At 36.8% G+C, this 15,714-nt stretch overlaps 1 protein-coding gene across 5 annotated transcripts in view; it reads right to left on the reverse strand.

The window, feature by feature from the left end:
• Positions 1-15,714, reverse strand: part of COL4A4 (collagen type IV alpha 4 chain) — a 70,135-nt gene that overhangs the window by 20,771 nt on the left and 33,650 nt on the right. For all 5 annotated transcript variants that reach the window (XM_072042368.1, XM_072042369.1, XM_027464697.3 and 2 more), the window contains 16 exons: positions 15,079-15,183; positions 14,316-14,480; positions 13,641-13,733; positions 13,137-13,300; positions 10,987-11,059; positions 9,607-9,713; positions 8,987-9,170; positions 8,135-8,203; positions 7,007-7,111; positions 6,298-6,516; positions 5,436-5,597; positions 4,628-4,798; positions 3,512-3,655; positions 2,725-2,832; positions 2,295-2,473; positions 1,226-1,289 (listed from right to left, as the gene is read on the reverse strand). In XM_072042368.1, the coding sequence (XP_071898469.1) occupies positions 1,226-1,289; positions 2,295-2,473; positions 2,725-2,832; positions 3,512-3,655; positions 4,628-4,798; positions 5,436-5,597; positions 6,298-6,516; positions 7,007-7,111; positions 8,135-8,203; positions 8,987-9,170; positions 9,607-9,713; positions 10,987-11,059; positions 13,137-13,300; positions 13,641-13,733; positions 14,316-14,480; positions 15,079-15,183 (2,112 nt within the window). The remainder of the gene's footprint in view (positions 1-1,225; positions 1,290-2,294; positions 2,474-2,724; positions 2,833-3,511; positions 3,656-4,627; positions 4,799-5,435; positions 5,598-6,297; positions 6,517-7,006; positions 7,112-8,134; positions 8,204-8,986; positions 9,171-9,606; positions 9,714-10,986; positions 11,060-13,136; positions 13,301-13,640; positions 13,734-14,315; positions 14,481-15,078; positions 15,184-15,714) is intronic.

Consider the following 15,714-nt stretch of genomic DNA (forward strand, 5'->3'; position numbering starts at 1 on the left):
ACACAAAAATACTTTGGCACATGGAAATTAGCAGACAGCTCATCCGATCATGAAGTACTAACTCAGCTCGTATTTAATATGATTCCAGTCAATATTCATGTAAATTTCCCACTAAGGAGAAAAAAAGGGGGGGAAAAATTTTCCAATACTGACAGCATATACTGAATATGAAAGATACTGCATAAATTCCCTATAATACTTTATTAAACACAAAGAGCTCCTTACATAGGTTTGTAAGAATTTGCACCATCAGTACAGCATGAGTCCATTTACTCAGTAAAGACCTTTTAGGGACTAGCTGGGGACTTTAAGCCAGCACAGCAACTTCTGTTTGCCCTGAAAGTCCTTTTTATCAGAGAGTCGACAATTGCAAGTGATTTTGTCTTATATTCTCTGTACAGACCTTTGTTTTTTGCCTTTTTTTTTTTTTTTTTTTTTTTTTTGGGGGGGGGGGGGAGGGGAGTGGTTGGGAATATATTCCCTGGCCAAGAAGGTGTTGAATATTTGAAGAAATGCAAACTGTAGCTGAGAAAAAGAGCTTATCCCGTCCCCTTGACATTTTTTTTTTCCTTGCAATGATTTTATTATGTTATTTATTAGTAATGAAACCACGCTCCAAGGAAATTTGAAATATCATGGACGACACCATTTTGTATTTTGTTGAAATATTAAAAAAAAATCTAAGTATTATAAATTTGTCAGAGTAATCTCTACCTACACAAAAAATACAGATACAAAACTTCATCTTGTGAGCAGAGTAACTTTGCTTACACGGGTACAACCTTTGCCTGATTTTTGTTATTTTCAGATGTTACAGGAATTAACAATCATAGCCTAAATTGTTGGAAAATAAGTGATGTAAAAGTAATGATAAATCCTGCTGTACTATTTTAAAAACTACCTATCTGCATAATACCATAAATAATTGTATTTTCTCTCATTTTGTTTAACTGGTTTTACAGATATGTAAGTTTGTACTTGTTTTTTTTGGAGTTTTGAAACTCCATGAAATCTGATAGTTTTATCCTTTAAATTAATAAAAAATTTGTTATAAATGTATTAAAATGCAAATTTTGCCTTCATGTCAGACTCGTTTGTAATGCTATTCATGTTTGAATTATGTTCACTTCTGTCCTGTTTTCTAATGTCTAGTGAGTACTCTCCATATATGAAAGCATATATAACATAACGCTATGGATCTTTACAAAAGCATGTTTATATGAACCTTTAGATCCTTTTGGGCCAGTCAATCCTGGGTTTCCAGGCATTCCTGGTAAGCCGACATCACCCTGATAAACAGCAAAAAATATATATATTGATTTATGATATTCGTAATAGGAATGATCTGTAAGAACATTTGGTTCTCATATGCTAGTAAACAGACCAGAAATCAATACAAATAGCAAAACTGTATCTTTAGCTCAACAGAAAAGCATTTTGTTTGCTACATCAAACACTGACCATTAATACTTCCAAGAAACTCTAGATTAGAATTGCTAATAATTTTGAATGTGTTTATGCTAACACTTGGCTTGAACATCTTGAATTCCTCACAGATGGCTTGAGTTATTTGATATAAAAGGTACCACAACAGCATACCAAATATTACTGAGTTTTACCCCCAATTTTACTATAAATATTAATGAGAAATATGTTGTGACATTACAGTAAAAATGTAAAGATTTCTCTATTGTTCTTTTAAATAATGACCTATGATCACCAAAGAAGATTCTTTCTTCAAAGAAATATAACACAAAACAAGCTAAGCAAAGGTATGTCCCTGCACCAAAAATGAACTGTGATTTGTTTCATGTAATCTCATTGCCTATCTACCTAATGCACAAGCTAGTGAAGAATGTAACCTCATACCCATATGGGACATGTGTTTTTGTATATTTGTTCTGGAGCAATATGGCTTCTCTGGTTTCTGTTTGGTGCAAGCTGTCTGTATGGGCACAGGTCTTTTTTTTTTTCCTTGTCTGTTGGTTTGGCAGCTCCTCATAGCATGATATAAAGAAGAAGCCATGTTAACTTCAGTCCTGTGCTGTTCTAATTAGTGAAGTATAGCCTGAACTTCCACCAAGTGGCAGCATAACAAAATCACAACATGCTGCTGGGAGAGACGCCCTTTGTTGACCCTGACTATAGCTTCTGCCAAAACGTAATTGAAGCATCGACAGTCTCCTCTCAGGAGGAGCATCTATTGGGTAAGTACAATACAGGCATCCATCGTATTTCTTGGAGTTGGTAAAGATGTAACTGTAATTTCTGTGGCACTGTAACTTTCAATTTACCTGGTCACCTGGTTGTCCTTGGAACCCTGTCATTCCTTTGAAGCCCTTTGGTCCTGGGAAACCCCGTAATCCTGGAAACCCCATCAGTCCAGTGTCACCATGGTCACCTGGCAGTCCTGGGACACCATTCTTCCCTGGAAATCCTGGGGCACCTCTGAAACCAATATTGCCTTTTTCACCTGGAGTTAATTGCAGAACAAGATAATGACCAATATGGTCAAACAATTATTTGACCCTTATCTTGAATATGGCTATGCTTTCACACTTCATGTATTGCCTTAGTAATTGCTCAACGAAACTAGTTTGCTACCTTAAGAATCTATAAACACAGTAAGGTAGCTGGATATTACTGCAACTATCAATCCAAACACACCATTTATTATGAAATCAGATGAATGTGTGTGTGCACAGCTTTATTTTATGAACGTACCTCTTTCACCTCTAAATCCATTCTCACCAGGAAAGCCTGGCTCTCCCTTTTGTCCTTTCTCAAGCCGAATGTTAATGGAGCCACTGTCTCCTGGAGGTCCTCTTTCACCTTTGAACCAAACATATGGAATGTAAGTAAATCCTTATAAATGACACATCCTGAAAATTAATTTTTACTGAGGACTTCTCTACCAGAGGAAGCCTTGAAATACTAATACAGATACCAGTTGTTTGAGAAGGCTCACTGCTAGCAAAATTCATTTTCTTTTGCTTGCTTTTTAGTTAATTCAGGGGTAACTCAGCTGATATTAAATCAGAATTACTTCCTGTTTGTCTGGAATAAGGAAGTTAGCAATTTTACTTTCCAGTCTACACTGTATTGTCTGTGACTGAATACACCTTGGAAATGGTTATTCTCTTCCATACTAATGTTCATAAAGATGACTTCTTGTATGTTTTAGATAGATTGAACACAGACAATATGACAGAAAACTTTAAAAATCTGGTTTCTCATATGTACAGGACAAAATTCAGGGTTTGTTTGAATGAGTGATTCTTATGTGTGTTTTGATTTACAGTGGTAAATGTATCCACTGATCTCTATGCCATTAATTTTTCTTTAGTTGGTTATGCATTCATAAAGGACAAGAGCTGGATTTAGTATCGCTGAAAACAAGTGAATATACGCTTATACCAAGCAGAAAATGTAAATCTATACCAAACATAGTCTTAACAAAACTAATCATAGAAATAAATAAAAGTACAGAGTGAAGCAGATTTTTACAAACCTTTCATTCCCATATCCCCACATTCTCCACTAGGCCCAGATGGACCCATTTTTCCTTCTTCACCTTTAACACCAGAGATTCCCATTGGGCCTTGTGTTCCTGGGAGTCCTAGGAATCCTTGGGGTCCTTGGATCCCTTTGCTTCCTGATAATATTAAATGCTTTATTGACACACAGTCTGCTATGCTGTTGCTGTCAAATTCTAAAGAGTATAAAGCAAAAGGTAGGAGGCTTACAAGGACTCGTAAGGAAATCATCATAGCTAGAGAGCCAATACTTGAAGCATGGCTTCATGCCAAGGTCAAACTTGTCTTGAAATCTAGATTGCCTTGAAGCAAACATCTCCTCCTCCTGTACCACCCCCTCTCTCCCATAAATTAACACTATTCTTATTACTAAAGCAGCTAACTCTCAAGATAATTGATGCTGCAAGTTGGAAGTTTTATGGTTTTTTCCTTTCTTTTAATTTTCAGTGACATTTAGCCTTAGTTTAAATCTAAGCAAACCCTGTAATCTACACCCCGCTAACTAGGTTACTCCAGCCTTAGTGCACCTCAACTTTTGGACCAGCCATTTTCCTGTGAACGGTAAAGGACATATGATCTAAAATGAATGTAAATGCCCACTTCCAATGTTATTTTCATACCTAAGTGCTTTTTTAAGTTTTGTGGCACAATTTCTCACATTTTCAGAAGTACTAGACATAATGTGAATCCATTTCTCCACTTACTCATCAGCATACATTCTAGATACAGAATACAATTACAGACTGCATCAGTAAAGGAAATAGCCTGCAGGTAATAAAAAGTATCTTGCTCTTATAACAACAAACTATTACAAATAGTTAGTAAATAATACACTGAAAAGTGTCATTGTAAAACAACCAGTGCACCAGCATGCATCAAGGTGTATCAACCTCTTTCCATCCCTTTGCTTTTATGATAAGAGAAAGAACAAAGGATTCTATTGTTCCTGATTCTGCCTTGCTGCAGGATCTTATTCTAGAAGCTGGAAAGGGAGGAGAGTGCAAAGTATTTCCTAGCTTTAAAAACAGTAAAAATAGCTCCCTGTACAAGAGATGCTACAGACGAGATGTTTTGCAGGATGTTTAACATACCTGTTTGTCCTGGGAAGCCAGGTGGTCCGTTATCACCTGGAAGTCCTGGAAGTCCTCGGGAGCCTGGAGGACCTGGGGGACCCCGTGAGCCAGGAGAGCCCTTGAGACCTTTGATTCCAGGTGGCCCAGATAGGCCCCTATCTCCCTTCTGACCTTTAAAGCCTGGTAAGCCTGAAAAGAACAGTTTTTATTCTATGTATATAAACGTTGGGAAAGGATTCAGCAATTGTATCTAAAAAGTAAAAAGTGATAAATATCATCAAACATAGCAAAATGACTTGGAAACTTTGCCACCATGCTAAGTCCTGCCTCTGTCTAGATTTTCGTTTGGAATATTTTGTTTTCTTATATTTCTTTAGTCAGAGACGTATCAGTAGAAGTTCCCTGTGAAAAATCCCAACTTTTCATTGCTAAGTACTTTTAATATACATATCTACTAACTCTCCTTAAGTAACATTTCAGCTTAAGAATAAGGAAGATAAAAATAATCACAGCAATGCCAGGAATTCAATTAAGTTACACAGGACAACAGAGTATAAGGTAATTAACTCTTCTCTTTATTACTTTACAGTAAACACATTATGATTTGGTCCGTTAAGGATCAGTATTTATGGGAAGGGATGGAGAGTTGGAAGAAATCTGAGTTGAACATACTATACATTCCCCAAGTTATAGGAAATGTACAAAATACACCTCTACTAACGAGCAACCCCCATGGAAGTATTTGTCATACTAGCCACAAAAACCACATGGTTAAATCTGCTAGAAAAGACGTGCAAAGCTTAGACCTGTGAGGGATGCTACGTACCTTGAGGGCCTGGCAGGCCTATGACACCTCTGAGTCCTGGTGGCCCTGGTAATCCCATGTCACACAGTGGACCAGGGAAGCCTGGACAGCCTGGTGCTCCTATATCACCTTCTGGGCCTCTAAAACCTTTAGCACCTGGAAATCCTGGAGTACCAGGCTGCCCTGGAAACAAACAAACAAACAAAAACATTGTAAAATCTTCCCCTTAAACTTCTCACTATCATTCAGAATTCCTAACTCCAATTTTGAAATTATATGTTCAATAATTGGAATATCTCACTTATCCTACGACTTTTACATACTTTGTGAAAACTGATCTTTTTTGCCATTTAGAATTGGCTGTTGTGGAGAGCTTCCTTCTTTAAAGAACAATTATTCAGCTCTAACCTATAGGTGAGGAGGGCTTATATTGTACAATATAATATTGTTCAGGATTATATTGCATAATTCTGCGCAAAGAATTTCACCTCTCTTTCCCTGCATGTTCTCCCACCTTTAGCCTGTCTTTCTAGATTTGAGTAAGCAATTTGAGGCAGGGACTATCTTTGTGTCTGTAGACCAAAGTAAGAGACCCTAAGCACAGATGTCCTATAGGCAGACAGTAACAGCAGTAACAATAGGAAGCTACGCTGTTACTGAACAGACTGGGGAAAGGCATCTTCCTCCTCCTGCAGTTCAGATCTCCTCAGTGGCTGATCAACCTTAACTGTGACAATGGGAATGTAAAAATATCGAATACCCTACATAGTCACCATTATGCAGACAGGATGCAGACAAGAGTAGGTTTAAATGTTATCACCAATAACCTCACTCAGACTTTCTCCTTTGACTATGTAGAAATGCTTCATAAAATTTTTTGTACCTTGAAGCCCAGGAATGCCTGGATCACCCCTTGCTCCTTGTGCACCAGGTGGTCCTGGCAGTCCCCTATTGCCTGGGATTCCTGGAGGACCATATGTAGTATCACCTGGAACACCTTTCTGACCATCTGGGCCAGGTGGACCTGGAGCACCATTTTTACCATTAATGGTGGATCCTCTTTCACCTTCCTCACCAGGATCACCAGCTTTGCCTCGGAAGCCTGTTGGTATGATATCAAAAGTTTTTTTTTTTCAAAAACTGTGGAATATTAAAATGCAAATTTAACTAGAATTACATTATCAGTTCGCAAAGAAAAATATTATACAGAAAATTTCAGACTTTTCATTTACAGCTAATAATACGTGAAGAAAGAAGAAGATAATTATTCCTGTGGGAAGTGACCGTTATTTTTTCTAGGGCAGCATCTATCTTGTGTGTTATCATTTTTGTTCAATACCTTTATTAAAATTATACTAGTTACTCTCAGTTTTCTGTGAAAATTTATAACACCAAATTTATTTCCTCCCTATACAATGAACTTCAGGTCACTGCAGTACCTGCTAGAAGAAAGGACAGACACTGGTAAAGATTCCTCTTCTATTAGGTTTGGTTGAAATATAATTCTATTCCACCACAGTAGCTACTTTACCCTGTATATATGCATTACAGCTTGACCAGCATGTCCCCTGGACTGAGAAAAGCAAATTCACCTTCTGGCCCAGGGATTCCAGCTCCTGGTCTGCCTCGCTGGCCTTTTTGCCCATCAAAGCCATTTGGACCAGGACGACCAGGCAGTCCTTTTAAACCCTTTGGTCCTGGAAACAGAAAGAAAAGAAGTCAAAACCCAATAGAGCTCTAAAATTTGTGACCTAAGGAAACAACATTTCATCTTTATTCCCTGCAGGTTCATGTACTCTGAAGACAAGTAAACTCATACACTTCTATCATTTTAGACAAGATCCAACACCCAAGTCACAACCAAATCTATGGCTGCTGTTTTTTCTAAATGGAGTTGTACCCTAATCCATAAACAGCAGACTGCAAATCACCAGAGTAAATTAGGAAAAAAACATCTGTAACATTTTAGAGGATAGCAACCTAGTTATTGACAAATTACTGGTAATTTGTCAATTATTAGTAACCTAGTAATTTGTAAATTTGCAAAATTAGTAACCTAGTAATTTGACAAAATTACAGTTGTCAAATCACATTCTTCTGTGCTATCTGCTTCTGGAATCATGCAGTTGAACTCAATACACTAATCTCTGTTCTCTCATGTCTGCATGGAATTTAGCTACCACTCACAATACTGATATCGAGGAGCTGTGTAATACCACACTGAAGGGACAACTTGAAAATCCATTTGTTCTGATCGTGATTTTCTGTGGTATTTCACATGTTTCAGAGGTGATCAAAGCAATATCTGGACAGTTTCTGAATGAGTTCTTTGAATTTAAATTAAGTTGAACAAGGGAAGTAGTAAGTATTGAGATTTTAGGGCTCACTTGCAACTTGCCATGTACAATATTATCTTAGAAATTATAGACTTGCCATATCTTTTGCCAAGCACACCCTTTTTTCCTCCTTATCATACCATCATGTAACCATTTCTATGGAGGCAATCTGCACACATTTTGATCACGCAAATTGCAGCTGTCTAGCTCTTGGTTGTAAAAGATTATTAAATTCCTGTGCATTTGCTGTTTTACATTTTGAGACATCTATCTGTTGAAAAAACAGAATGCTTAGTGTATCTTTTTAGTATAGCTTCTTTTTTAAATTAGCAATTAAAACTCTGTTTTGATTAAAAACAAAAATTCCCTCATTTGTAAACATACCTTGAACACCTTTAAAACCTGGGGGACCTGGGTTTCCAGGGGATGGTGATACAATACAGACAGTCTCACCTGAAGCAAGAGGGACAAAGAAATAGGTCTATTTGATTTTAGAATAAATAGTCCGAACATTTACTATAATATTTCTGTGGAAATAACCAGCCAGATACGTAAAGAGAAAGGTCTGTTTACGTCTATAGTTATTTCCACATTATTTAAGGTTTGATGAGAATCTTAAAATGTATTTCTCTTGCCACTTATTTTGTACAGAATTTTGGTAATGACTCAAGTTGATGCAATACAGTTGCATTCTATAAAGACAAAGATTTTTTGTGTCTGTGTTGGCAGAAATTTGTCTTTACAATAGAGTCTTAAAAAAAAAAAAAAAAGAAATTGTATTTTCATCTCAGTTTTATGTACGTTTCTGATTTATACATATTGACAATCAGTGAAAATATCTTTCTTTGGTAGGGAATTTTTGTAAACAAACAAACAAAAAGGCCATGCCTTAAGTATTAGTTGTCTTTTCCTGCTCCTTCAGCAAAAAAGCATTGCCCTGCAAATCCTTATACACAGGAGTAGTCTTCACTCCAGCAATTAATTCCTCTGGTAGTGTGCAAGTAACACAATGCAGGTTCAAGGCCCCTTGAGATTCATATAGTCACCAGTGTGCGCTGCTAAATGCTGACAGTTTTGTACCTTTCAGTAGCCATGCTTCATGGGACCACTGAGCTTGCCAAAATTGATTTTTACTATAAACGAATAACACTGTATAGAATACATATGAAGCTGTAATGGATGCTATCAAACATGCTTTTTCATTGCTTGGCTTTTAAAGTAAATATTCAAAATTACCTTTCTGACCCTTTAGACCAGGTGGCCCAACGCTACCAGTATCACCAAAGTCTCCAGGGGTACCTCTGACTCCAGGAGGGCCAGGAATCCCCAAACCTGGCAATCCTATTGGTCCTTTTACTCCAGGGAGTCCTGGGACTCCAGGGATTCCTTTATCACCTGGCACTGGTATTCCAGAATCACCCTAAAAGTAATAAACTGTTAATAAGAAATAGCATGACCTGATTCCTTTCCTCTCTTTGATTATCAAAAGCCACATTAGAAAATTAACTGGAGAAACTCTGGTCTTCATGTAACTATATGGGTGACGTTATTAGTTTTAAATATTCAAAGGCAATAGGAACAGAGGGCAGATTTTGTTTCTTCCTGATCCCATAATATTGACACAGTATATTCAGATGTCTAGAAATAACAAAATAAACAGTAGTATTTCCAAGAAAATCTTTTTTTTTCAATGGATACTATGATTTTTGATCTAGGCTAACAGAAAATGTTGGAACTGATTAATCTGCTACAAATTTGGAATACGATGACAGTTTTCATTAAGAGCTAGCCTTTCTTAAGACACTATATTAACTGATGTAAAAAACAAATAAAAATCTTAAGAAAGTCAAACGTACCTCAGCTCCTTTCTCCCCAGGCAATCCTAAATCCCCATCTCTGCCATCATTACCTCTTTGGCCTGGAAATCCTGGAACCCCAGTAGGACCTCTTTCACCTTTTATTCCTTAAAACAATTTAAAAGGTATAATATTTACAGCATGTTTTCTTATTTATTTTCTGCTTAAATAAACACAGGGTAATCATTCATCATATCTGGATCTGTACGGCAATTTTTAGTTCTTGAATTCTGGTTTCCTAAATGAGGTAATTTAGGCTTAGGAAGGCAGTACGTACTTGGACACCTCATGGAACAACTTGGTCTCTGTAAAAGATGTGTTTACAGGCATTGAAAGAATGTGGCTTCTGTTCGTGTTATACACAGAGTGAAAACATTGTGCTATTGAAATCAGTCAGAGTTTGATCCTTAATTTCAGTGAAATCAGTATGCACAAATATTCCCAAAAGGTTTTAATTGTTTTATTTTTTTCTTTCTTTTCCCTCCAGATTTCTCTTGGACTGATATTTATTAAAATGTAATTTTTGCATAAAGGACAATAGTACTATTCTAACCCAAAAACTCATTTTGCTGTGTCAAGAAATTCTTTATAAATAAACAGCAAATGCTTTGCCCTTCTCCAATGCCTGTAAATAAACACAGGCATCCAAAGCTAAACTAACTTTTCACAAACAATAAGACAGACTTTTTTTTTGTTTCAATAATTAATGTAGCATTTGTAACTAAGCTTTCCCATCACATTACTGTAATTTGCTGTGCTCTTTCTCTTTTGGTTTTGCAAATTATAACCATAACTGTGGAGAGTTTTTGATCTATTTAGTTACAAGAATTTCAGTTGTGCAACTGGTGGCCTATTGTTTCTTTTCAATGCCTGCTCAAAAGCAATTTTTCAGAAAGAGGAGTAGGAATTCAAACGGCCACTGAGATTGTGAGTTTTTCCCAAGAATTTTGGTTGTTTAAGTGGAAATAACAGCTGGGATACTGACATATGACACTTCAGGAGGTGCCTTTTTATATGATAATATTTCTTCATACTTTCACAGTGATTGTGTTCTGCTTAGTCTTTGCTACACAGACCTCTGTAAAACCCTGATTATCCGTCAAATGATACAAAGTCATTTGTTAGCATTAATATCAATCTGTTACAACTAGTTTACGGCTGAACTATTAAGTAAAAAGCACAAAAAATTGTGTTGACCTTGTGTTGAGCAAAAAGAAAATGAGAGATTGTATCAAGCAAGCAGTCTTGGTTATATGTGACCTCTAGGTTTCAGTAACTTGCTAAATTAATGACTTAAAGAGCAGATGAATGTGTCTGTCTCACACTATATAAGGCACTGTGTAGGAAACAAAAAGGATAAAGGATAAAAAATGTATTTACCTTTTATTCTAACTCTTCCTAGGTCACCCTTTTCTCCTTTTTCACCATGTTGTCCAGCAGAACCAGGTGTCCCCTTACCATTGACAACACCAGCACCACCAAAAAAAAAAAAAAAAAAAAAGTAATTTAATCTCCAGAAAAGAAGCAGTACGGGAATTGAGGGGAACATTACTTGTCTCTTGCTCTTGCATTGTTTCCCAAATCACACTAATTAAGGTAACAAGCCAACAAAGCAAAAAACTCACTGTTTTATCTCTTTTGATATCTATAAAGAGTTGTGTGAATGGCACCTGACATTTTCAGCCTGACTGCCACCAAATGCAAACAGATGCAACTGTGTGAAACCAAGTAATGCTGGAAGAATTGGGTCCATGGCCTCATTCAGCTGTGACTGAAAATGCAAAAATATTAAGATGCAAACAATTAACAATTCATAAACTTCCCGCTGCAGATTTTGACCCATGATTCACCAAGGCTACAGAAGAAGGAAATCTCTCTGGAGTGTTGTGACTGCTGGATGAGGCTGCCCTCCTGCTACTGAACATGGCAGTTGGTTAAGTGCTGCTTTTTTGCTAAGTGAAAGCCCACAACACTGCCAGTATAAAATATCATCTGCATCTAGTTTAGTACTTGGTGTTGTCAGAATAGTCTATTACTTGCCAGGTTTAGAGAATGGAAAAAATGCTTTTCTTCACTCTTATGCTGATTTGTGCCCTCGGCTCTCCGAACAGTCTGGATTGCATAGCACCTTGCTGTGAGAGTCCGATTGTGCAACAGGATATGTGGGTAAATACATTTTACCTTGTTCAGTTCACACAAATAAAAGGCCACTAAGGTTTTAAAAATGGGTTATTGTTTAGCCATTCCTCTAAATGTATGAAAAAGAGTTCTGCCATCTGAAAAACCCAAACAACTCCCCCTTGCCCTCCCACGAACCCCCCCCCCCAAAAAAAAAAGCAGTTGCTATAAAGCTAAGCATATCCAAATATATTTTCGAAGAAAGTGATCTCATGCACACAAGGAACTATTAAAAAAAAATCTCTACTTGGCATCACTTTGCTATGCAGCATCTTAGATGGACATTTTTAAAAACGTATGTTTTTTCATGAAAAACTGCATTTCAGATTTGTTAACACTAGAATGGAAAAATGAACATTATAGGCTGATGTCAAATGATTTAGTACACAAAATCTTTACCACCTAAAACTTAATTCAGTTTTTCTTGAGGAACTTGAAATGAAATTATTATATTGCTAGGAACCTACTCAAGCAAATGAAAAGTCTTTGTATTCATGGAAAGTTTTCTTCTAAGGATTATTAAATGAAGGGCAAAATCTTGATTCCACTTCAGCTTCATTGCTAATACATGTGTTATAAAGGCATTGCCTATAGCAGCTGATCCAAATGAAGAACAAACTTTGACTGAGTAGTGACTAAAAATGGGAGATTATAAAGTAATACAGAACAGTAAAAGGATAAACAAAACTAAAACTGTAGCACTGCCTTTTAGGCTCTTTGGGAGTGAAGACTGTATTTTGTTCAGACCACCTCATCAAATAAATGAAGCATTTCAATTAAATCGATAAAAAAAAAAAAAAGGAAAAAGAAAAAGAGAGAAAAAAAAAGAATAAAGAAAATGACTTGAAATGTCAGAATAAAACCTAAGGTTTGTACACACGCATAACAGAGAGACATAGTTGTTGACTTAAAATACATCTTGATTGGAAGACACCATGCAATTCTTTGTCTCGATAACATTTTGTTGGAAACACTTTCATTTGAACTCACTGAAAAATCATCTCCTGTCGAGGAATTTGTGCATTGTTTTCAAGAAAAAAATAGGTATTTGAAAATAAAAGTAAAAACAAGTCAAAAACAAAACAGGATTAACAAACACAATCTTTCCTAAACCTCCTGACGACTCCATCTACACAGCACAGGATTCTGTCCCCCAGCATAAAACTCTTCCCACTGCCACAATCTGACAAAAGCTAGGAAGTGCATCCTCCCACAAGACTGTAATAAGCAAAAGTAGATAAAACTTTTACATGATTTTCCAAGTCAGTTCCTCCACGACTCATCTTAAACGCCTCCTCTGTGCGTGACCAGTTGATGTTACTTATTTACTGAAGCTCATACGAACTACTCACAGGGAGCCCTGGTGATCCCATTGCACCAGATAAGCCTGGATCACCCTTTTCTCCATGTCTTCCAGGGTAACCCATTTGTCCTTTCCTTCCTTGAGTACCCGGAGGTCCTTGTATACCACGGGGACCAGGAGGACCAGCACTACATGAGCAGAGGCCTTGGTTTCCTATGTAAATGTATTAAAATTACATTGAAACAGTTGCACAATACATAAAAAATACTTCCCTTTTTCTTTTCTGTACGTGTAGTGCACAAACTATTTTATCTCATTATGGCCTTCAAAGGAGTGAAACGTGTCAGTACTTTTTCACAGTGCTGAGTAAGTGTTGTATGATATGACTGCTGATTTAGAAGCTGCTGCAATGTGAACAGAACTTTAACTATACATTTTGATGGTCCTGATCCTACAAGCTACCATAAACTTTTGCTTGCAAATATAGGCCTGAGGTGCTGATCTGACAAAGGTCACATATTCAAATTATTGCTAGCCAGGCATACATACCTACCTTTTTCTCCTTTTTCACCTTTTCTTCCTGGAAGGCCTATCTGACCTTTTGCTCCAGGTTCCCCAGGGATCCCTCTGTCAGTACAAATTACACCTTTGAAAAAACAAATTGTACAGCTACTATAAATCAGGTTGACTTTTTCCAGAGCTTAGTTCATGCATTCTCCTCTCTCTTACCTTGTTATTCTCATGTGAAAAAATCTAGAGATCTTAAGAAATGCTTTACACGTTGTTGCTTACAGATCATACTACAAGAGTCAGTCTGGCTAGAGTTGATGTTGACACAAGTGTTTTTTCATTGCTACTATTTCTTCATTTTTCTGCTGCAGAATTTTACAGCTCGTTTCTTTATAAAGGATGCTGATTTGGGTTTCCTCCCCAGTGTACTATGTTTTTAACTTCAGGTGATATGTATTTAAGGACTTTTTTCACATGTTATTTTGTGGGTTTAAATTGGCCAAAAAACAAAGAAAATCTTGGTATCTTGGTGATTGACAGTGAATGGGAAACACATGTTTTCTATATCACATATAAAATTTGATATATCTGTCAAAAGGCAATTCTCACTTTTTTGTTTGTAGAACCAACAAAAGCAATGGGTTTGCTAACCTAACCTTAACCCTAACCTTAATATGTAGAATGATATTTTCATGGAATAAATTGCTGTTGCACATACTAGGTAGTCCAGGTAACCCTTGCCTTCCTGGCTGTCCCGGTAGTCCTGGTGGTCCAGGATATCCAGGTCTTCCTGGAAGTGGTTCACCTGTTCCTGGCAAACCAGGATCACCATGAAAACCTTGAGGTCCTGGTGCCCCACTTAGTCCTGGCAGGCCAGGCAGACCTGTAAAGAAAGTAATGATATAGGGCCCAAACAACTTCACAGTAAGGATTAATACCAGGTGTCAAGAACAAAACTACAGACCATTCAGAACTGCCATGCAGAAGAGCTTCTGTATAATAAGGACTTAAATCTAAGTCTTCAGATATTTCAGGATTCCCAGGAAAAAAGTGCTTTCTGCTTTGTACATACAAATGCCCCTTCTCCTCCCCATTATCTCCTTTCCAGACATCCCAATTAACGTAGTTGTTTCTTATACAGAGCAAAGTCAGCCACATCACTCCTCTTAGTATCTTTTTGTGACGGGGAACAAAATTTTGAGCACAACACTCCAGATACAGGCATACCATAGATTTACAGTGCATAGCAGCATTCTGCTTTGTTTTTTGTTCCTTTTCTAGTAATTCCTAAGGTTTATTTGGAATATTTTAGTTCCTTTTTGGCTACTAGCAAGTGCTGAGTTAGTATTTTTAGTGAACTGTTTACAGAGCCCTAATCCTTATTGTTGGTGACTTACATGAAACAAGAAAAAATAATTTTATTTTGGCTGTCTTATCTCCTACTGGTATATAGTTCATGTTTTATCCCCCAAATCTCTTACTTGCTCCATCATCTCCTGGTCTCCCCAGTGCGCCTGCAGGACCAGATGGCCCAACTGACCCCATATCACCAGCAGGACCTGGAAATCCAGGATCTCCTTGTGGACCTACACAGAATTTTAAAAATGTGAATTGAACAATGTATGCAATTGACAGTTTATATCTAAATTAGACTGCAACTGAAATTATAATTCAGAAACTACATAAAAGTAAAATACAGTGACTTTTTTTTTTTTTTTTGGCTTTATGAAACAGTTTTAAATGTGTGACAAATTTTAAGGTAGGAGGATTTGGTTGCTTTTCTATGGATTCCTGCCCATTTCACGGACACAGTTTTAAAACTTTGTCACTCAGTAGTAGTATCTTCATGGTATACATTTCAGAATACTGAGAGAAGTGTTTGCCCAAAATAAACACATGTAGGAATTAAAATAAATGCACACTGGATGCATATCTGACAGTGTACACAGAAGGTCATTTCAGGATCATCCTACTTGAAGTTATCCAAATTTTTAAAAGTGTATCTTCAAAATTTCTATAGTAAATAAATTTTTGTTATTTTTGAGTGATAAAGAAAATTTAAATCAGATATAAAGGGCTTCATTAAACTGGAAAAGCGAAATATTTGAACTAATTCT

Source organism: Anas platyrhynchos, chromosome 9 (assembly GCF_047663525.1).
Source record: "Anas platyrhynchos isolate ZD024472 breed Pekin duck chromosome 9, IASCAAS_PekinDuck_T2T, whole genome shotgun sequence".
Lineage (NCBI taxonomy): Eukaryota > Metazoa > Chordata > Aves > Anseriformes > Anatidae > Anas > Anas platyrhynchos.